The 23,722-nt window shown below is 42.5% G+C and overlaps 3 protein-coding genes across 3 annotated transcripts in view; all 3 read left to right on the top strand.

The window, feature by feature from the left end:
- LOC100516694 (olfactory receptor 1A1-like) overlaps nt 1–23,722 on the top strand; it is a 46,085-nt gene that overhangs the window by 10,230 nt on the left and 12,133 nt on the right. The gene's annotated exons all lie outside the window — the stretch shown is intronic.
- Nucleotides 914–5,408, top strand: LOC146398320 (olfactory receptor 1A1-like). Its single transcript, XM_084985700.1, has one exon. The coding sequence runs from the start codon at nt 3,349–3,351 to the stop codon at nt 4,414–4,416; it is 1,068 nt and encodes a 355-aa protein (XP_084841826.1). The 5' UTR covers nt 914–3,348; the 3' UTR covers nt 4,417–5,408.
- Nucleotides 20,175–23,457, top strand: LOC146398319 (olfactory receptor 1A1-like). Its single transcript, XM_084985699.1, has one exon. The coding sequence runs from the start codon at nt 21,097–21,099 to the stop codon at nt 22,060–22,062; it is 966 nt and encodes a 321-aa protein (XP_084841825.1). The 5' UTR covers nt 20,175–21,096; the 3' UTR covers nt 22,063–23,457.

Here is a 23,722-nt window from a genome sequence, read left to right as displayed (position 1 = left end):
AAAATTGTCTTACATCTCCTTGGCTCTTGGTGCTTCCACATGAGTTGTTGACTCAGTTGACTACATTCCATGCTTAAAAGAAAACTGTGGTATTTTGACTGGGCTTGTGGTGAGTTCATACCTTACCTGGAGGAGAATTCACCTTTTCATGATATCGTCTCCACATTGCTTAGCCTTTCTTTTTTATCATTCAGTTTTGCAATTTTTAAAGTCTTGGGCCCTGGTTATTAGAATTGTTTCTAGATTCCTTAAATTCCTGTTCTTATCAAGAACAAGAAGTCTTTTAAAATGATAGTGTGCAATTTAGTGTACCAATATTACTGAGGTGTTTTGTTGTTGTTGTTGTTGGGTTTGTTGTTGTCTTGTGCTTTCTAGGACCACACCCATGGCATATGGAAGTTCCCAGGCTGGAAGTCAAGTGGGAGCTGCAGCTGCCAGCCTGTGCCACAGCCACAGCCACGCACGATCTGAGCTGTGTCTGCGACATACACCACAGCTCACGGCAACTCCGGATCCTTGACCCACCGAGCAAAGCCAGGGATCAGACCCGCATCCTCATGGATCCTGGTCGGGTTCCTTAACCCCTCAGCCATGAAGGGAACTCCCACATTATTGTTGTACTATTGATTTATACCAAACAAACTTGCTGAACCCTCTTAGTTCATCTCAAGAGCCTCCTGGATTTCTTTTATAGACAAATGTATTTTCTGTGAATTCTATCCATTTTGTTCTTTCATTTCCAATTCTTATATGGCAAAGATTGCTTCCAGTGCTCAGGTGCTACGCAGAAGGCTCAAAACAAATTCTCTGCTTCCTTTGACTATGTAACCACATCTCCCAGGGTCCACCACAGCATCACCTCTGGCTTACAACTCTGGCTCTGAGGGGGTTTTTCCTTTCTTTCTTTCTCAAGTGTACGTGATTCCATTTCTTTCCTTTAGGTTGGCTATGTGCCTTTTCTTGAATAATTTTTGTAGTATTTCTGTGTGTTTTAATAGGAATGGGACATGTCAATATCAGCTAAGTCCACCATGTGGCTAAACCTCGGTCTCTATAGTACTCTCTACTCTGTCAGCCAACCACAATTTCTAAGCCCTTCTGTTTACTGAACCTTCTCAACTCTGAGATAGTATGATTCTGTGTATAAATTAAAAAGGAATTTTAAGAGAGAAAAATTAATCCATTTAGGTGCAGAGATGGAAGAGAATACATCATATTTAGGGGAACGGTATTCTTACCTGCTTCCTCTGTGCCCAGCACATAATTCCAATGTGTACTACTGGAGACCCTGAGAATTCATAGTTAACTTAATTATAAATAGAAGTAATTGTTGAGTAGAGGTCTCTCTAGAAAAAACAGTGAATTATTTAGGATGTCTTGGACTATAGTAACAAGTATGTGCACAGTATCTAATGGTTAAAACAGAATAAAGTATATTTCTCTCTTATGTAACAGTCCTAGTGGGTGTCCTTGTTGGTGGGTGGCCTTCCTGGATGCAGAGAGCTAGGGACACAGGCTCCTTCTACCCTGCGACTCCACCTTCCTATTCAGCCTACTGGCCACCTGCATCCAGCTGGTGCAAGGGGAAAGGGAATTTAGAGGAAGTCCAGAACTGGAACATGTGAATGGATTGGCTAGGCTTCAGTCACGTGCCCACACCTCAGCACAAGGGAGGCTGGGAAATGTAGTCAAGCTGAGGATCCAGGAAGAAGAGAACAGAGTGTATTTGGGTGAGATGCTAGGAGTCTCAGCTACAATTAGTACACTTCAGATTCAAGGTGGAAAAAGGAGGGCTCCAGAAGTAATGTAGTTAAGAGAGCATTACAATAGTCAGGTGGAAAATGATGGTGGTCAAAGCTAAAGCCCAGAGACATTAAGTAGGAAGTCTACGTTCGAATTATTCCAAATGAGGAATCAACAAGATCAGATCTAGAGGTGAGGGACAGCCTGTGTGACAGTGCCTGATAACCCCTGACATGTGGGGGGAGATGAAGTAAACATGGATATATTCAAACTACTGAGTGTAATACATGGGTCCATAAAATGAAAACTACTCCAATCTCTGCACAGGAGATATAAATAAACAAGATATTCTTTTCTGTGGAAAGGTTCCTTTGTGCCATAGATTCCAGATATAGGTGATACCATATGGTATTTGTCTTTCTCTTTCTGACTGACTTCACTTAGTATGAGAGTCTCTAGTTCCATCTGTGCAGCAATAGGAACTATATCCAGTCACTCATGATGGAGCATGTTAAGGGGACAAAAAAAGAATGTATACATGTATGTGTAACTGGGTCACCCTGCTGTACAGTAGAAATTTGACAGAACACTGTAAACCAGCTATAATTTAGAAAAATTAAAATTATTAGATATAGATATATATAATAAATACAGAAGATATGCTTCTCTTGAAAAAAGCTTGCAGTCTGCTTAAGTTGACTGTTCAAGTATGGGGTTTGGTCAGACATGTTGGCAGGATGACTGAATGAGGAAATATGGGGAGGGGAGATCAAATCTACAGAGATGGACCTGAGAGCCTACTAAACAGCGATTGAAACCATGATGGAACTGGACAAGTCCTCTAAGGAACTAATAAAAGAAGGTAAGGTAAGGTCAAAGCAAAAAAATATTATGATTTTATATATATATATATGCACACACATTATACTCTATATGTGACCATTATGATTTTATAAACACACACACACACACACTCACACACATGTGTGTGTTTGAAATAGAGGTGAAATCTATCCAAAGAGGTGGTGATATCTTCTTTTAAAAGGGGACACCTAAAGTAAACACTGATCTTGTTTGGCTACAGCCTAATCCCAATTGTCTTTGTGACTTACAATCTTCTGAGGCCAGTCTACACACTTGTTACCTACTGGGCTCCGGGCTCATTATGAGTTTGGTCAGTGGAACAATTTCTACTGTCCAGGGGGCTCCTGGTACGAGCCATCCTTTGCACTAGAGTGTTTTCTTAAAGACTTCAAAATGCTATCCTTTCCTTTTCACAGGCAATAAGATTAGCATGTGACTATGGCTTCTCCATGAAGTTGTAAGGTCTTTGAGAACAAAGACTATGCCATGGAGGAACAAATGGATGAACAAACTGTATTTTCCCCAATTTATGATTTTGCCTCAAAGTCTAACAAAGTTTCTAGCACATCCAATTGAACATAATTGTGAAATGATTGATCCCTAGGTGTTTGTGTGATGGGGCTGGGTTTGGAGGGGATGGGCATTTCTGATACACCCATTACTCACGTTTTACACGTGGGTGTCTAGCGCTAATTGTCAATTTGTTCCACTGACCAACAGGGATATTCTCCCCCCAATGTTATGCCTATCTTTGGCTTTAGGAAGCCCAGGTATAGACACAGCAACCACAGGAGTCCAAGGTGGTGGCTTAAGAAGCTCATTACACACAGCAATTCACAACTACTTCTGGATTCCTCTCCCTTTTCTACTAAAGGATCCATGAGAGAAGACAACCAGTCCTCCAACCTAGACTTCATCCTTCTGGGAGCTAGCGGTCAGAAGGAACAGGAAGACTTCTTCTTCTTCCTTTTCCTAGTCATCTACCCCATCACATTAATTGGAAACCTGCTCATCATCTTGGCCATCTGCTCTGAGATTCGCCTTCACAACCCCATGTATTTCCTCCTCGCCAATCTCTCGTTTGTTGACATCTTTTTCTGCTCTGTAACCATCCCTAAGGCACTGGCCAATCATCTTGTAGGCAGCAAAGCCATCTCCTTTGGGGGATGCATGGCACAAATGTGTTTCATGATAGCCTTGGCTAACACAGATAGCTACATCCTGGCTGCTATGGCATATGATCGTGCCGTGGCCATCACCCGCCCACTTCATTACACAACAATCATGAGCCCACGGGCTTGTGTCCTCTTAGTTGTTGGGTCTTGGGTGATGGGAAATGCCAATGCTGTCCCCCACACTCTGCTGACGGCTCATCTGTCCTTCTGTGCAAACAAGGAAGTGGCCAACTTCTACTGTGACATTGCCTCTTTGCTCAAGCTGTCCTGTTCTGACATCCACTTCAATGTGAAGATGATGTACGTGGGGGTTGGTGTTTTCTCCGTGCCATTACTATGTATCATCATCTCCTATGTTCTGGTGTTTTCCACGGTCCTACGAGTTCCATCCACCAAGGGTGTGCGCAAAGCCTTCTCCACCTGTGGGTCCCACCTCACAGTTGTTTCTCTGTATTATGGGACAGTCATGGGCATGTACTTCCGTCCTCTGACGAGTTACAGCCTCAAGGATGCAGTGATAACTGTGATGTACATTGCCATGACTCCAATGTTAAATCCTTTCATCTATAGTCTGAGAAACCGTGACATGAAGGCTGCCCTGGGGAAACTCTTCAGCAAGAGAATCTCCTCGTAAACAATGTGAGGCCATATTAGAGATTGCAGTCACTTGGAAGTCCATCCCCAATGTCCTCCCCCTTATCAGAAGCCCCCTTTCATCTCTTAGGGCATGCCCACTCAGGTCTGCTGGCTTCCACTAGCTCTTGGCATGTCCAAAAGCAGCCATGGTATCAGCAACACGTGGCTTCGCCCTTTCAAGCATCTGGTACGATGGTGCTACGAGGCAACATCATCTTTTGCTCTGTACCTCTGTAACCAATCAGGACCCTATGGGGTCCTCCCAAAGACAGACCCCGCAGGTCCCCCAAGTGCCTCTTGTGTGTAGAAGAAGCTTGGCTCCTCTGACTCCCTTTTCTATCTATCTATCTGTTCTATCTCTTCTGCTCCTTTCAGTATCTATCTCTTCTGCTCCTTTCAGCTCTGAGTCACATGCTTCTGCTGAGCCATGCACACAGACATGGTAACCACCAAAAGAATTCTGATTACTGCTTAACTTTGTACAAATAGCCCCTTATCCAAAACCTGTCTCCCACAGGGAGATAGGAGGTAGCAACAAAAATAGCAACTGTCAAGATTTATAGGAACATCGTGACCAGACTTATGTCAACTGACCAAGAACAAAGAGGTTCCACAACCCTCCTCAGACACTTGGTGGTGCCCAGGTGTCTGTGGTTGTCAGTCATCTTCTGACCTTAACCCCTTTGAGGGTCCCCCTCCCCTAGCATAGAAGAAGCTTGAACTCTACCCCAAATTGAAATGGTTCTTCGGGACTTTGGCCCTCCGTCTTCTCCGTTCACTGCTGTCCTGAATAAAGTTGATTGTCCTTTCTACAACATCTTGTCTCGCAACTTATGGTTGACCATTGTGCGGCAAGTAGTATGACCTTGGACTGGGTTACTCCTCTTTCCAAGTATTTATGTCATGTTGGATTCCCTCACTACATAATCAATGTGTTCATGCCTTCTTATCTGCTAATATTTCACCTTCTCCCTATTATACCCTAACGTATCCACCTTTGAAAGGGACATTAGGTTACGCCACTGTGTTGGGTCAGGTTGTAGATAGCAATATTAGTCTAGCAAGTCCCTCCCCCTCAATCCACTTCTATTCAGACAGGGTAAGGTTACATAGGTATAGAACGAGTGAGCTAGTCTGATCACTTAGACAATCCGTGTTGCCAGATCACAGTACAATCCACTCTATCAGACTCTTAGGAATCCTAAATTCAGATTTTAGCATGTAGTCTTGCACCGGAATTATCCCTGCCTCGGGGCCTGGCACTTGCAGCCAAGTGGTCCTCGGACCACTTATCACGTTGGGGTGGGGGGAGTGGGGAATCAAGATAAGGTGGGAAAGAGAGCAAAAAGCATCATCATTGTACCAGAGTACACCTCCCTTTGCCTAGGCATACTAGCTCACCTCCTGTTCCCCAGATCCACCAGGAAAACAGAAACCTATCCAGTACCCACACTCCTCTAGCCCCATTCATTTTCACACTGAAGGCAAACACACACTCATGAGGGTGTATAAGCCAGCCCTTCATCCCTTTATCTCCCCTCATTTTGGACAACCATTGCTTCAACGGCCCATTCCAATTCTCCATGAACACAGCACTCTGAGAAGGACACCCCTCTGCCCATTGCTGAGCAGCATGGGCTGGGAAATGTGTTCATCCGTATGAGGAAGTAACAGCTGGCTGTCCAACGTGGTACTACAGCTCTGGACCAGTCCTTTTATGACACGATGAGTATTTGCCTCGATAACTAGGAAAGCAAATCCCAGACCAGACAGAGTCGGTGTCCATTCCTGTCAAGACTCAGTGGTAGCCCCTCTCAGCTACCGGCATCAGGCTCACTTGCCAGCTAAGATCAGGACCTTCCCTTCAGGGACTCTACCACATAGCCATCTGCCGTCTCTGTCTCTTTTGCTGGCAGACAGAACAGATCTTCTTCACATTTTGTGCTTCAGGGGTGGGTGGGGGCAAGAGGAATATGTCGAGAGTCAACTCATTTCTGCATTGCCGTAGTATCCCATGTCCACTCATTTCACGGACCCAGATGGCCACGTCAAGTGTGGTCTATTTTGCTCTTCAGACCTCTTAGTATTTGCTTAATATATTTAGAAGCTCCAGTGTTGGGTGCATGTATATTTATGATTGCTGTGTCTTCTGGATGACTGACTTCCTCAGCAGCATGCAATGACCTTTCTCCTCCTGTTACCATTTTTGTCTTAAAGTCTATTTTTCAGTATAAATGTAGCTATCTCTGTTCTCTTTTGGTTTCCATTTGCAAGGAAGAGCTTGGGCATCCCTTCATGTGGAACCTATGTGTACTCTGAAAGTTGAAGTGGGTCTCAGCATACAGTTGAATCAGGTGTTTTTATCCACTCAGCATCTCTAGGCTTTTTGACTGGAGAATGCAATCCATTTATATTTAGAGCAATTTTGACAGGTAAAGATTTATCATGGATTGCTTTCTGGCTATTTTGTAGTCCCCTTGTTCCTTTCTTCCGCTCTTGCTTCCTTCCTTTCTCCATTAATGATTTTCCATAGTGGTATACTGTTATCCCCTCCTCTTTATATTTTGTGAATTAACTATAGATTATTACCATGTGGTTATCAAGGCCTAGCTAAAACATCATACAGATATAAAATATATATAAATGTCTATTTTACACTGATAACCATGTAACTTAAACCACATACAAAAACCTTGTTCTTTTACTCCGTCCCTTTATGTATTTAATGTCAGAATTTCTCTCTTTTTAAATTGTGTACCTATTAACAAATTATTTTGCCTATAGCTATTTTTAATACTTCTTTTGTTTTTTGGGTTTGTTTTTGTCTTTTTAGGGCCACATGACCCACAGTATATGGAGGTTCCCAGAGTAGGGATGAGTCTGAGCTGTAGCCACTGGCCTACATCATAGCTCATGGCAATACCAGATCCTTAACCCACTGAGCAAGGCCAAGGATCAGACTGGTGTCCTCATGGATACTAGCCAGATTTGTTTCCACTGACCCATGACGGGAACTCCTGCTTTATTTTTATTTATTATTATTATTATTTTTATTTTTGTCTATTTTCCTTCTCTAGGGCCACTCCCATGACATATGGAGGTTCCCAGGCTAGGGGTCTAATCAGAGCTGTAGCTGCTGGCCTACGCCAGAGCCACAGCAACACGGGATCCAAGCCGCGTCTGCCACCTACACCACAGCTCACTGCAACGCCAGATCCTTAACCCACTGAGCAAGGCCAGGGACTGAACCCTCAACCTCATGTTCCTAGTAGGATTCGTTAACCACTGTGCCACGATGGGAACTCCTGGCAACTCCTATGTTCAATACCTCTGTCCTTTAACTAGCATTAAGTGGTTACCACACCACTACATTACAGAATTAGAAGTTTCTGAATCTGACTCTATGCTTTCCAGTGTGTTATATATTTTCATGTTGCTACTTAGTGACTGTTCATTTCTGCTGGAAGAATTCCTTTCAGCATTTCTTGGAAAGCAGGTTAGTGGTGATAGAATCTCTCAACTCAATGTTTGTTAGGGAAAGTCTTTATCTCACATTCACTTCTGAAGAACAACTTTGCTGAGTAAATTATTTTTGGTTGGCAGGTTTTTTACATTCAGGCTTTGAATGTGTCATTCCCCTCTCTCCTAGCCTGCAAGGTCTCTGCTGATCAATCTGCTGATAGTCTTATAGGAGTTCTCGTTTATGAGAAATGCTTATCCTTTTACTTTTCCTACAAATATATTTTTCTGATGTTAACTGTCTAAAAAAATGTCAATTAAAATCTCTTTATTTTGTGTGTGGGGGGGTGTCTTTATTCATTTATGTCTCTGTGTCCAGGGCAGTTTCATTTTCATCTAAATTTTTGTCTGACTCACTGTATTTTTTGTAGTATCTTAAGAATGTGAAAGATAATTTATTAAAAAAAATTGGGGGAGTTCCCATTGTGGCTCAGGAGTAACAAACCCGACTAGTATCCATGAGGACATGGGTTCGATCCTGGGCCCCTCTCGGTGGGTTAAGGATCTGGCGTTGCTGGGAGCTCCAGTGTAGGTCACAGATGCAGCTTGGATCTGGCATTGCTCTGGCTGTGGTGGAGGCCAGCAGCTGAAGCTCTGATTCAACCCCTCGCCTGAAAACTTCCATGTGCTGAGGGGGCAGCCCGAAAAAGACCAAAAAGAAATGCTGTTCACTTTCTTAGGTCATTTGCACAAACACATTTTTCTGCCAAACACTTGAGGTGTTGCTTTCTTTTTCTTACTCTGAAAATATATTGTACCTATCATTTCTTCTTTTAAAAATGTCTTTAATGGAGAACGCTATGGCGGTACCTTAGAAATCTATTCATAGAACTACCCTATGACCCAGCAATCCCACTCTTGAGCATATATCCAGACAAAACTCTCCTTCAAAAAGACGCATATACCCGCATGCTCATTGCAGCACTATTCACAATAGCCAAGACATGGAAACAACCAAATGTCCATCGACAGACGATTGGATTAGGAAGATGTGGTGTATATATACACAATGGAATACCACTCAGCCATAAAAAGAACAAAATAATGCCATTGGCAGAAGCATGGATGGAACTAGAGACTCTCATACTGAGTGAAAACAGTTAGAAAGAGAAAGACAAATACCAGATGCTATCACTTATAATTGGAATCTAATACACAGCACAAATGAACAGTTCCACAGAAAAGAAAATCATAGACTTGGAGAATGGACGTGTGGCTGCCCGGGGGGAGAGGGAGGGAGTGAGAGGGATCAGGAGCTTGGAGTTAATGGATGCAAAGTATTGCTCTTGGAGTGGATTTACAGTGAGATCTGGCTGTGCAGCTATGAGATTGAGAACTACGTCTAGATACATACATTGCAACACAACAATGGGAGGAAAAAATATGTATACATGTAATATTCTTAGATTTATATGTGTGTATTTATGTATGTATGTATAACTGAACCACTGTGCTATTATACAGCAGAAAATAACACTGTGTCAACTACACTTCAAAAAAAAGAATTTAAAAAATAAAATAAAATGAAATGTCTTTAAATGAGAAGGGATTTAGCTGTGATTAGAATTTTCCAGTAGGCAGTTCAATTTAACCTCTTTTTCCATTCAGACATTTTTTTTTCTTTTTGGGAGGAAAGGAATAGTCATATATCCCTCCATAAGCTAAAGAAGCTGTAATCACTGGCCTTAGATAAGAGTTGCAAACATTTGAGGTTAAAATACTATCTTCCTACTTCTCATACATTACTCCACAATTCCTTGACCCCAATGGTACCAGTACATAAAATTTGGAATAACAATAAATTCCAAGAATGACATCACGAGAAAAATGTGGTTACTAAGAAGAAAGTACACCATGGGAAGTCATTTTATCCATACACAAGAGCCCATGATCTGGACTTTGAAACACGATCTAAACACGGGGCGAGGAACAGCAGAGCACCCAGGATGTATAACCTGCAACTTGTCTAAAAGGAAATGTAATTAAACAAAGCTCCTTTCAACATCTACAATGGGCAGCCTCGGATGAAGGATTTGGGAGAGTTGTACAATTAGATGAATAAAGCCAGAATTAGTAAAATAGCAGTTGACATTCACTAACTGCTACCTATGTGCTGGGCTTCATTTTAAAGACTTTTCAGGTTTTCGTGCGTTTGATCCTCATAACAACCTCATGAGGATGTTCTTGTTGCCACATTGTTACTCTCGTTATACAACGTACATTTAATAACGATCCAAAGTCAGTTGCAACCAACAAGAGGCAGAGCCAGAACGGGTACGCAGCCAGAAACCACAGGCCTCACCATGGCCCTCTGCAGAAACTTAGTGACCGCTCTGCCACAAGAGGGGCTAAGGCAGAGCATACAACCATCAATCAGGGTTCGTATAAAGGTGACAGGTACATGAAGCCGACTAGATAACATTTAGGTGTTTTCTAGCTCTAAGAATCTGAAAATGTAGCAGAGCCACCATCCGCATGCTAGGTAAAATATAATGACCAGCATGACGCCCCTCTATCAAATGGTAGAGGAACGATGATAAAACACAAGTATTATTCTTGGCCACACTTAAAACCAGAAAGACTTCCCAAGGGGTGGTTCCAAGTTTGTGCTGAAGCAGAGAAGGGCCCACATTCTAACAAATGAGATAGAATAGCTCCGCCCAGCACATGGACCCTGGAGGCCTAGTCTCTGGGAAACCATCTCGCCCAGCTTTCCTTCAAGGAGAACTCTAGGCACAATCACTCTTGAGAGCCACTCTGTCCCCTCAGGCACAGCTATAGCTCTCACCAGTTTTCTGACTTTGGCCTGAATATAAGGACCTGCAGGAGTCATGTCTCAGGACTTTATAACCTGGGAAATAGTCACCTCGTTTTCTCTGCTAAAACACACTCTACTTCCAGGAAGCTAGAGTCCTCAACTTGAAGCCCCGTTTGGGACAGACTCTTTTGCCTTTTCTGCTCTACCGCTGGGAAAACTTGGACTCTTCTTTGCAAACCATCCCAGTCCTGGCTCCCCTGCCTCAGGGACAGAGAGCCAAAGACTTGCTCTCTAGGCCGTTGACTAGCACTTTTCCCAGCACGCCTGCCCTCCAAAAGGCATGCTCACAAATGCTACATCAGAAGCTGTTTAGTTTCCCATTCATGGAAGAGGCATGAAGGCCACAGAACCAGGACTCTTTTGGATAGCATCTGAGCGGACGCCCCAGTAGGAGCAGTATGTGTTGGGGAACAGACTCTATGTCAGACACATCAAGAGACAGATAGCCAGCAACAAACACAACAGGCATCCTCTTTTCTGACCCTCACAAAATTTCCAAGAGGTAAGTAGAATTATTCTCATGGTATCACCTGGAAAATGGTGAACTGAATTGCCCGAGATTGCACACAGAGACTGGCAAAACTAGGACTCCAGCTTGGACTGAATCCAGAAAGCAAGGTTCTAAGATCAGAAAGTCAAAAGTCAAGGAAGAGACGAGAGAGAGACAGAAAAAATCCCTTCTTTTCTGATACGTTGTTATCCGGGTTCTTGTCCGTGAAAATAGGATCAGAAAGGGGTACATCTGACTTGGTCTTCTCAGGTCTGAGCTCTTTCTAATTCCTGAACTCTGTGTGTGTGTGTGTCTGTGTGTGTGTCTCTGTGTACACAAGCTTACATAAATCTACTGTCTTAGAGAGGAGCTACCAAACCAACTTACACTTCCAGTCAGTGGTGCATGCTAACAGACCCCTGTACAAAATGATGTTATTTTATTGTCTAAGCACGGATGGCTTCAACTATCAGGGAGGGAATCTGGAAACACTCAGAGGACATTTTGTGGCCTTGTCTGCTCCCTTCATGCCATAGGGTGGCTTTCTGTACTTGTGTCCCTGAAAAACTGCCTCACCTCCTGCAACGGATATCGCAGAGCACCAGCACTTCCCAGGAAGGCTGTGTTAGTGGCCAGCACAGCCTGGGACCCCTGGCTTCTCTCCCGCAAACGCGAGGCTCCCATCCTGTCTCTAGCATGTACGTTGATGCACCTCCTGCTCCTCTTCTCAGAAGGATAAGTTTTCCCCACCTCTCTCTTCGGGGTTTCTAGAGAAATCATCTCTCCTCATCATGACGCCCTATATCTCACACTTCCTATCCTTGAGGCCCTCTGCTCAGAAACCTCTCCTCTCTGGTTCTCTTTCTTCACTTCTGCAAGTATTACACCAACCTCATATCATTTTCTGGTGCTACATGTTTTTGCATTCTTCTCTTATCATTTCATAAGATTTAACAGGTGGTGATTACCAGAAGGAGCTGAAAGGTTGGGGAACATTCATTGAATGACCAAAAGATCTACGATATTTACTAGCTAATGATGGAAACGCTGGTGCTGAGGTAGAAAGTGGGGACAGAAAATACCACAGCTGAAGGAGGGGTGGAGTTTTATCGCAGAGGAAATGGAAGAAAATAAGGGTGTGAATATACGGACGCATCTACACTGCTCTTCTCAGGTTTTGGAGGAAAAGAACAGGATGGAAGTAGGTGTATTGAAGGGATGCCCTGGGGCAGATGTTGAGGGAGGATTCTCTCTCTCGTGGGTTTGTTTCTCAGTGAACAGGGACGTGACGCCTAGGTTTCTCGGAGAGTATTGGTGTGGGAGGTACGGTGGATTTGAGGGGAATGGCAAAGATTTTGATGAACTGCCATGGATAAGGGGGAGAGTGAGGCTTGTCAAAATGTGTTGAGGAACCAAAAGGAATTGATCATCATAACTTCTAGCCTACATTTGTATGATTCCTCCACCATGCCCTGGCTGTGCAGGAAGAGGGAAATTAAAACATGGACGGATTTTCTCAGGGTTGAGGTTTTGCTGGAAGCCTGCAATGCCTTGGATGCCTGCTGGTGCGAGAGGAGAGTACCCAAACTGGGCTGACAACGTGAAATGCAAGACAGAGCTTAGAGGCTGGAGATGACCCTTGGATCAAAGAGCAGTTATACACAAAATGAGTAAGCTGGGAGGGGCATGGACACTTAAATAATATGAGCAAAAACAGTGTGAATTAAAGTAGCTTAAACAAAGCCTATTTGCATCCACTAAGTTTTTCTTCCTCTAGCCTGAATCTCTTCTCCATTGCATTTTTCTTCTCTCCCAGCATCATATATTGCCCAAGGACCACTCTTCCTAGTGTAAATGCCGGTTTCTTTCCTCAACCCATTTACACACAAGACTCTATCTCCTCCCTTTAGTGACAATGGACTTGACCCACCCAGGCCCATTGCCACATTCTGTAGACAGTTATCTCCAGACCTTGAAATCTTTATGTTAAATTTAATTCTTTATTTTAACGTTGTTAAAAGTCAGAGAGACAAAGAAAATAATGTACCAAGAAGTCTTCCTCTAGATTTAACAGGATAATATATGCTCCACATTTCTTAAGAAATAATACACTTGAAACTCTTCTGGTGCCTATCCAAAATCTTCTTTTTCCCACTATCCTCCCAGAGACAACAGCCATGCCTGAATGCATAATATACTCCCATTCGGGATGTAAACTTTTACCACATAGACATGCATTATTTTATATGCTGAAATGTGCTTGTACTGTGTGATGCACCTTACGTTTTATAGCAACTACTTTCCCATCACATTGTGATTTTTAAAAATTATTCCATGTTCACAATCATATTAATCATTGTACAGAATTCATTCGTAAGACAACTTCACAGTGATATTCGTTTCTAAGCTTTCTGTATGACAATATATATCCTTCTGGAATGCATGTGTTGGAGTCCTCTAGGGCCAAACACAAAGTAGAATGTAAGAACTGTCAGCTTACCTAGATGTGGGATAACTGTTCTCCTAATGGTAACAGAAAAATTTCCATTTCTTCCCTAACATTTGCAACTGTCTGACTTTATATCTGCTCCAGAGGTAAAGGGTTTTTTTATTTCCCCAATACATTATTTTTTCCCTACTGTACAGCATGGTGACCCAGTTACACATATATGTATACAGGATTTTTAACTGAATTTTGTTTTAATTTGGTTGAACATCTCTTCTGTTGGTTACTGTTCATACCGGTTCCTTCTTCTGTGACTTGGCTATTCAAGCCTGCTTCCTATTATTTCCTCCTGGATTTTTCGTCTTTCCTTATTAGTGTGTAGGAATCTTCTGTACTCTGAATACTAAGCCTTTGTTATGTGATTATGTGAGCAGCACATACTTCTTCCAATCCACGATTTGTCTCTCCCCTTTCTTTACCCTCTGTTTCACACAAATGCTTTCAAGTTGTCAAATTTTACATTTTTGCTTCTGTGTTGTACATTTTGTGCCTGGTTAAAAAAATCATATTCTATCCTGATACGATAAACACTTTTCTTCTAAAGCTTCTGAAGTTTTGCTTTTTACATTTATTAGAAATGTTTCTGTATTATTCTTATGTTTTGGTGTCTAAGAGTCCCAAACAGCCAGTCCAACCGTGCCCTAGCTATTTCGAAGCCTACCCACGTCATGTACCAATTTCTAACAAATAGAAATGCATTTATATTGATATTTCAAATTTCTGTTTGTAATAGAATTTTGTTTGTAGGCTCTCCAGAATGTTACATAGATGTATTTGTCAGTTCCTGTGTCAGTACTAATCCAAGGTAGGAAGGGCCAGAGGAAGTCATTCCCCCTTAACAGCACTATTAAGTATACAAATGACTTCCTCTGGCCCTTCCTACCTTGGATTCTTTTTCCAATGTTTCTTTTTCCTCAAATTGTCTTAGCTCTTCTTGTCTCTTTATGCTCCCATACGAATTTTACGAAGCTTACTAGGTTCCATGCTTGGGAAAAACTTCTGGTGTCTTATTTAGGATCACAATGATTTCATAGATTAATAGACTGGTGGAGAATTGACATTTTTGTAATAGTGAGTTCTCCACATTTTCTAGGTATTCTTTCTGCCACTCAGTAACATTTAGTCATTTTTTCTAGTTTTATTGATATCAGTTGACCTACAGCACTGCATAAGTTTAAGCTATACGGCATAACGATTTGAGTTACATGTATTGTGAAATGATGATTTTACAATATTTAAAGTCAGTCTTGGACCTCGTTTGTTAGGGTACTTCTAGATTTCTAAATGTCTGCTGGCACTGGGAATAGAGAGTCTTTTTTAAAAAGCAACTTATTTTTGCTTGATATAGGAACATTATGGATTTTTTAAATATCAATTTATATCACATGTATATGCTCAAACTTCTGAATTATCTAGAAAGTCTCTTTGATTTTCTTTGAAAGCAATCTCATTTTCAATGAATTCTATCCATTTTGTTCTTTCCTTTCCAAATCTTACATGGCCATTTTTTGGTGCTATTTTCATAAATAGGATCATGCTTTAACTGTTTTACAGTGGGATTCAAATCAAATTTCCTGCTTCATGCAGATTTGTGGCCACATTTTATCCATGGGTCATTAACACCCCAGATCCCAGCCTTTGGACCTAATTCCTACTTGAAACCCCAAGGGTCCGTCGCAGCATCAGCACTGGTTTACAGCTCTTGTTCTGAGTGTGCTTTTTGTTTTTCATACCTGCATAGTCCCATTTCTTTCTTTAAGGTTTAGGTATGCATTTTTAATTACTTATCACATTTATTTGTAATTTCTATGTGTTTTAATTGGAATGGGACCTGGTGGCATTAGCTAAGGCTGCCGTGTTGCCAGAAGCCCCTCCTCTAAAATATTTCATTACCATATGAGCCAACCATAGTCTCTGAACCCTCTGGTTTTACTGAACCCTCTCAACTCTGAGAGATTATGATTTCACGTGGACATAGGGAAAGTCATTCAAGAGAGAAAATCAAACTCATCTAAGTGCAGAGATGAAAAAGTGTATCATATTTGAGGGAAATATAATTTTATCTGCTTGCCCTGAGCCTAGCATACAATTCCCATGTGTACTATAAAAGACACTCAGAGTTGGTGAGTGAATATTACACACTGAATCAATTATCGAGTAGAGGTCTTTTTAGAAAAATTAGTGAATTGCTTGGGATAGTCCAGACTACAGTAACAAATAATGACAAAGTGCACAAGGGTTTAGGAGGTCCCGTCGTCGCTCAGCAGAAACAAATCCGACTAGGAGCCATGAGGTTGCAGGTTCGGTCCCTGGCCTTGCTCAGTGGGTTACGGATCCAAAGCTGCCATGAGCTATGGTGTAGGACGCAGATGTGGCTTGGATCTGACGTGGCTGTGGCTATGGCTATGGCATAGGCCAGCAGCTACAGCTTGGAGTCGACCCTTAGCCTGGGAACCTCCATGTGTCATGGGTGCAGCCCTTAAAGACAAAAAAGAAAAAATAAGTGCAGAAGGGGTTAAATAGGGTAAATTTTGTTTCTTTCTTCTGTAACAGCAGGTATCCTTGGTGGATGATGGTTCTCCTGAGGACACAAGCTCATTCCACCATGAGACTTTGAATGGGTAACTCCACCATCCCATTCAAAGTCTCCTGGACATTTCATTCAGTTTGCATGACAATAAAGAGTGTGGAGGAAGCCTGGTACCATAAACATAATCTCCATCTAAGTTTTCTGAACTTTAGTCTTCACAATTCATCCTTTAAAATTATTTTCCTGTATTTTCACATAGAGGAATCCAGCTGACTTAGCACTCTGTACCAAACGTACAGTCTATCCTTTTCCTGCCTAGTACTAAACCATCCATGTCGTATACGAATTTCTAATAAATCTTTGATCTGTTTCTAAGCGCTCTAATCTGCTATACAGACCTACTTGCTTGCCCCCATGCCAGGACCACTCCACTCTCCTCCTTATTCTCATTCCTAACACTATCTTCTTGGTTCTTTATTCTCCTACATGAAGTTTTGGATCAGTGTACTGAGTATCATCTTTTAAAGAAATATGTGGTATTTTGACTAGCATTGCATTGAATTCATAAAATAATTGTAGGTGAATTGATGTTTCTATAATATTATCTCCCTGGTTTTAGGTATTTATTTTTTGTTCAGTAAAATTTTGTCATTTTTGCAACCAGACTGGACTTTTTTTTAATTTTTTTTTTTTTTTTTTGTCTTTTTGCCATTTCTTGGGCTGCTCCCACGGCATATGGTGGTTCCCAGGCTAGGGGTCGAATCAGAGCTGTAGCCACCAGCCTACACCAGAGCCAGAGCAACACAGGTTCCAAGCCGCGTCTGCAACCTACACCACAGCTCACGGCAACACCGGATCATTAACCCACTGAGCAAGGGCAGCGACTGAACCCGCAACCTCATGGTTCCTAGTTGGAACGTTAACCACTGCGCCACGACGGGAACTCCTGGATTTTTTTTAAAAGAATTATTTCCATATTTCTTAAAATTTATCTTGCTCTTGCGAATGGGGATTCTTTATTTATTTCTCTTTTGGTCTTTTCTAGAGCCGCGCCTGTGGCTCGTGGAGGTTCCCAGGCTAGGGGTCTAATCTGAGCTGCTGCTGCCGGCCTGCACCACAGCACAGCAACACAGGATCAGAGCTGCATCTGTGACCTACACCACAGCTCACGGTAATGCCGGATCCTTAACCTACTGAGCAAGGCCAGGGATCAAACCCGCAAGCAACCCACGGTTCCTAGTCGGATTCGATAACCACTGCACGATGACCGGAACTCCCAGGGATCCTTTTTTTAAATTATAATTTCTAATTTATTGTTGCTTAAGTATTAGACAGTATTGATATTTAAATACTGACTCCTATTCAACTAACTGGCCTAAATCTTTTAGTTTATCTAGAGGGTCTCTTGAAATTTCTTTGAAAACAACTCTGTGAATTCTATCCACTTTGTTCTTTCTATTCTTTTTTTTTTTTTTTTTTTTTTTTTTTGTCTTTTTAGGGCTGCACTTGTGGCATATGGAGGTTCCCAGGCTAGGAGTCAAATCAGACCTACAGCTGCTGGCCACAGCCATAGCCACAGCCACGCCAGATCCAAGCCACCTCTGTGAACTACACCATAGCTCACGGCAATGCCAGACCCTCAACCCACTGAGAGAGGTCAGAGATCGAACCTGCATCCTCATGGATTATGGCCAGATTTGTTTTCACCGAGCCACGACGGGAACTCCTATCCATTTCTTCTATGGTAAAATATTTTCTAGTGTTCTTTTAACAAATAAAGCAACACTTCGAGTGTTTTAGGCAGAGGACTCAGGACGAGCTCCCTACTTGATGCAGATCTGTGTCCACATCTCAGGAACAAAGGGCCATTATCACCCCAGACTCCATCCATTAGGACCTTATTCTTGGTTGTGAACATCAAGGGGCCACCAGAGCATCAGCTTTGCTTGACAACAATTTCTTTCAGCTTGTTAAAAATTTCTCATATTGAGGTATTCCCATTTCTTTCTTTGATGTTTGGGCACGTGCATTTTTTTATTTTGCCTTTATAAACTTAGAAAAAAATTTTTAATGGCCATACCCATGGCATATGGAAGTTCCCAGGCCAGGGAGCGAACCCACACCTCCACAGTAACCCAAGCCGCTGCAATGAGATTCTAACCCACTGTACCACAGCAGGAATGCCAAACTTCAGAATGTTTATGTATTTTAGCCATAATGTGGCCCGTCTTTGTCAGCTTAGTTGACCATGTTCCCAAGAGCACTCCTCTTAATTTTCACTGCCTTACCAGATGAGCTAACCAGAGTCTCTAAGCCCTCCAGGTTTATGGAACAATCTCACTTCTGCCATATTATGATTCTGTGGCAATATAGGGAAAGGCATGTCAAGAGAGAAAACCAAATTTATTTAGGTGTAGAGATGAAAAACTAAATTATATTTTGAAGGAAAATAATTTTACCTGCATTTCCTATGCCTTGGATATAATTCCTAAGAAACTACAGGAGACATTGGTGGTGGAATGAATTACATTTTGAGTCAATTCTACTCAAGAATTAGTGAATTCCTTAGAAAATCCTGGACTACGGTAATATAGAGGACAAAATATATAATGCCTGAAAAAGAATAAAAGTTTATTTCTCCCGTGTGTAACAGTCCCAGTGTGTCTTCGTAGTGTGTGGTGGCTGTCCTGGATGTGGAAAACATGGGACACAGGCTCATTCCACCACGTGACCCCACCATTCCATTTAGCTTCCAAGCCTTTTGCTTCCAGCTGACAAGACCTGGAAAAGAGGGCCGAGGAAGCCCAGAACACAAGGATGGATTGGCTGAATTCAGTCACATGACAACATCTCAGGGCATGGAACGTTGGCAAATGGAGTCTAGATGAGTGCACAGGAAAAGAACAATATGGATTTGCATGAGCAGCTAGTAGTCTCTGCCACAAATAATATGAGTCAAGATAGATCAAAGAGTAGGAACCATTATTGTGAAGGAAGCATCACAATATTTCATGTAGAAAGTAACAGCAGGGGAGTTCCCGTCGTGGCGCAGTGGTTAACGAATCCGACTAGGAACCATGAGGTTGCGGGTTCGGTCCCTGCGCTTGCTCTGTGGGTTGACGATCCGGCGTTGCCCTGAGCTGTGGTGTAGGTTGCAGACGCGGCTCGGATCCCGCGTTGCTGTGGCTCTGGCGTAGGCCGGTGGCTACAGCTCCGATTGGACCCCTAGCCTGGGAACCTCCATATGCCGCGGGAGCGGCCCAAAGAAATAGCAAAAAGACAAAAAGAAAGTAACAGCAGTCAAAATTAAAGCACTGAAACAATAAATAGGTCATTTATATACAAATTACTTGAAACTGAGTCAATAAGGTCAGATATAGAGGTGAGAATAAACTGAGTGTGCCTATGAGTATCCTACATGTGGGAAACCCATAAAATAAACCTGAATATAATTCAAGAACTGGGAGTTCCCATTCGCAGCACAAATGAATCTAACTAGTAACCATGAGGTGGCAGGTTTGATCCGTTGCCTTGCTCAGTGGGTTAAGGATATGGCATTGCTATGAGCTGTGGTGTAATTCACAGACGTGGCTCAGAACCTTCGTTGCTGTGGCTGTGGTATAGGCCAGCAGCTGTAGCTCCGATTCAACCCCTAGCCTGGGAGCCTCCATATGCCACAGGTGCAGCTCCCCCCCCCAAAAAAAAATCAGGAACAATTGACTCTGTGTGTGTGTGTGTGCGTGTGTGTGTGTGTGTGTGTGTGTGTGTATACCCACATATACATATAAGGAATAATATTCCAAAATAATCCCTCTCGAAGAGATAATAAATAAACACGATATCGTTCTCCTCCTCACAAAAGGGTGTCATCTACTTAGATTGGATGTGCAGGGTGTGAGGTTTGGTCAGATATGTTTGCATGATGACGAATGAGGAAATGTAGGAAAAAGAGATCAAGTCAACAGACATAGACCTTAGATTCTACTAGGCAGTAAGTGAAGCCACAGTGAAATTGGGTGAGAAACTGTAGGAGATATTGTTTCTAATATAAGGTGAGATCAAAGAGAAAAATATCATGATTATATATATTTCAGAGTTGGGAATGTGGATGAAACCTATCAAATGTGACTGTTTACCTAAAAAATGAGATACCCAGCAAGTAAACTCACTGTTATCATTTTGCTATAACCCAACCTCAGTGGTCTCTATAACTGGCAATCTTCTGACACCAGGCTGGACAACTGTTAACATTCTGGACTCTGGGTTCATTCTGAGTTTTGTCCGTGGAACAATTCTAATTGTCCAGGGTGTTCCTTGTGCTAACTATCCCTTGCACTGGAGTTTTTCTCAAAGACTCCAAACTACTGTCCTTTCCTTTTCATATTTAATAAGATTAGCATGTGATTCAAGCTTCTCTGTGAAGTTGTAAGGTCCTTGAGAGTAGACGTTGCCGTATTTCAATAAATGAATGAATACATTGTACTTTCCCATACTTATGACTTTGTGTCAAGGTCTAACAAAGCTTCTAGTGTGTCAAATATAGACTTTAACTATTTGTAAAATAATTATACCCTAGGTGTTTGGGGGATGGTGCTAGGGTTGGGTAGGATGGGCACCTACGATTCAAGATTGTTCACTTCTTAGAAAGAGTGTCTAGAGCTAACTGTTGATTATTCCCCATGACCTATAGGGATTTTTTTTTAGCCCAAATGTATTGCCTACCTCAGGATTTAGTAAACCCCGGATTGACACAGCAACGACAGGAATGAAAAATGGTGGCTGAAGAAGATCATTCTACACAGTACTGCACTACTCATGCTGGATTCCTCTCCCCTTCCTGCTCAAAGATCCATGGGAGAAGGCAACCAGTCCTCCAACCTGGATTTCATCCTCCTGGGAGTTAGTGGTCAGAAGGAACAGGAAAACCTCTTCTTCACCCTCCTCCTATTCATTTACCCCATCACACTGATGGGAAACCTGCTCATCATCCTGGCCATTCACTGTGACGTTCGCCTTCACAACCCCATGTATTTTCTCCTGGTCAGCCTCTCCTTTGTCGACATCTTCTTCTCCTCTGTAACCATCCCAAAGGCTCTCGCCAACCATCTCTTAGGTACCAAAGCCATCTCCTTTGGGGGATGCCTAACACAGATGTGTTTCATGCTGGCCTTGGTGAACACAGATAGCTACATCCTGGCTGCTATGGCATATGATCGTGCCGTGGCCATCACCCGCCCACTTCATTACACAACAGTCATGAGACAACGGGTTTGTGTCCTCTTAGTTGTTGGGTCTTGGGTGATGGGAAATGCCAATGCTGTCCCCCACACTCTGCTCACGGCTCGTCTGTCCTTCTGTGCAAACAAGGAAGTGGCCAACTTCTACTGTGACCTTGCCTCTTTGCTCAAGCTGTCCTGTTCTGACATCCACTTCAATGTGAAGATGATGTACCTAGGGGCTAGTGTTTTCTCCGTGCCATTACTATGCATCGTCATCTCCTATGTTCAGGTCTTTTCCACGGTCTTACGTGTTCCTTCCACCAAGGGTGTGCGCAAAGCCTTCTCCACCTGTGGGTCCCACCTCACAGTTGTTTCTCTGTATTACGGGACAGTCATGGGCATGTACTACCGCCCTCTGACGAGTCACAGCCTAAAGGATGCAATGATAACTGTGATGTACACTGCCGTGACCCCGATGGTAAATCCTTTCATCTACAGTCTGAGGAACCAAGACATGAAGGCTGCCCTGGGGAAACTCTTCAGCAAGAGAATCTCCTCATGACCAATGTGAGGTCATATTAGAGACTGCAGGTTCCAATTAGGATACCATCAATATCGAGCCCTAATGTCCTCCCCCTCCAAGAAGCCACCTTATTATTTATAGCCATGAAATTCCCCTTCTCAGAAATCTTGTGAATTGGATGCAAACAACTCATGCAGCACAATATACAAAAAAAAATTTTTTTTTAAATAGGCAGAAGACCTAAATAGACATTTCTCTAAAGAACTCATATGGATGGCAAAAAAACAAACAAACAAACAAACACATGAAAAGATATTCAGCATCACTAATTGTTAGAGAAATGCAAATCAAAACTACTATAAGGTACTACCTTATACCACCAGAATGGTCATCTTCAAAAATTCTACAAACAATACATGCTGGAGAGAGTGTGGAGAAAAGGGAACCCTCCTTCACTATTTGCAGCAATGTAAATTGGTACAACCACTAGTTAAAAACACTGGGAAAGTTTCTCAAAACCTGAAAATAGAACTAGCATGTGATCCAGCAATCCCACTCCTTAGCATCTATCCAGAGAAAACCATAATTGGAAAAGACATATCCACTCCTATGTTCACTGCAGCACTATTTACAAGAGTTGGGGCATGGAAGCAACCCAAATAGTCATTGACGAGAGGAATGGATAGAGATGTGGTACCCGCATGTAATGGAATATTACTTAGCCATTAAACAGTGGAACCATGCCATTGGCAACAAGATGGATGGACCTAGAGCTTATCATACTAAGTGAAGTTAGTCAGTGAAAGAGAAACATCACAGGAAATCACTTAGAGGTGGACTCTTAAAAAGGATATAAATGAACTTAGTTGTAGACCAGAAACAGACTCACAGATTTTAAAGACAAATTTACTGTTACCAAAGGGGACAGGTGGGGTGGGGGCGGCGGGTGGACTGGGGGTTTGGGATTGGCATATGCACACTGTGGTGTATGGAATGACTGGCCAACAGGGACCTGCTACATAGCACAGGGAACTCTGCCCAATATTCTGGGACAATCCATATGGGGAACGAACCTGAAAAGGAATGGATGTGGGTATATGTATAAGTGGATCACTTTGTTGTACAGCAGAAATTATCGCAATGTGGTAAATCAACTCTACATCAAGACAACTTGAAAACATGAAAAATAGGGAGTTCCCATCATGGTGCAGCGGAAACAAATATGACTAGGAATGATGAGGTTGCAGGTTCTATCCCTGGCCTCGCTCAGTGGGTTAAGGATCCTGCACGTCCATGAGCTGTGGTGTAGGTCGCAGAGGCAGGTTGGGTCTAGGACTGTGGTGTAGGCAGCAGCTACAGCTCTGATTGGACACCTAGCCTGGGAACCTCCAAATGCTGCGGGTGTGCGGACCTAAAAAAAAAAAAAAAAAAAAAAAAAAACAGACAAAAAAATAAAAAATAGATAAATCACGAAAAATAAACCTTATGAGTTAGAAGACATTCTATTATCAATTCATACACATCACTTCTCCCTTTGGCAAAGTGGCAGCAAAGTTGTTGGGTTCCTGTCCCCACTACGCTGCTGACGGGCAGAGTCAAGCTGAGAATGTCTGAGCCATGGATTTTACATTTACATAATGGAAAGAAAACTGTCTGCCTTGTTGCTGTCAGAGAGGGTGAGGATCATCGTACTTCATAC

The sequence above is a fragment of the Sus scrofa genome, chromosome 12 (assembly GCF_054392235.1).
Source record: "Sus scrofa isolate SSC_HxYL_T2T_F1_AM1 chromosome 12, Sscrofa_HxYL_maternal_Yorkshire_Landrace_v2.0, whole genome shotgun sequence".
In the NCBI taxonomy this organism is placed as follows: Eukaryota; Metazoa; Chordata; class Mammalia; order Artiodactyla; family Suidae; genus Sus; species Sus scrofa.
This window is presented reverse-complemented; position numbering and strand designations above follow the sequence as displayed.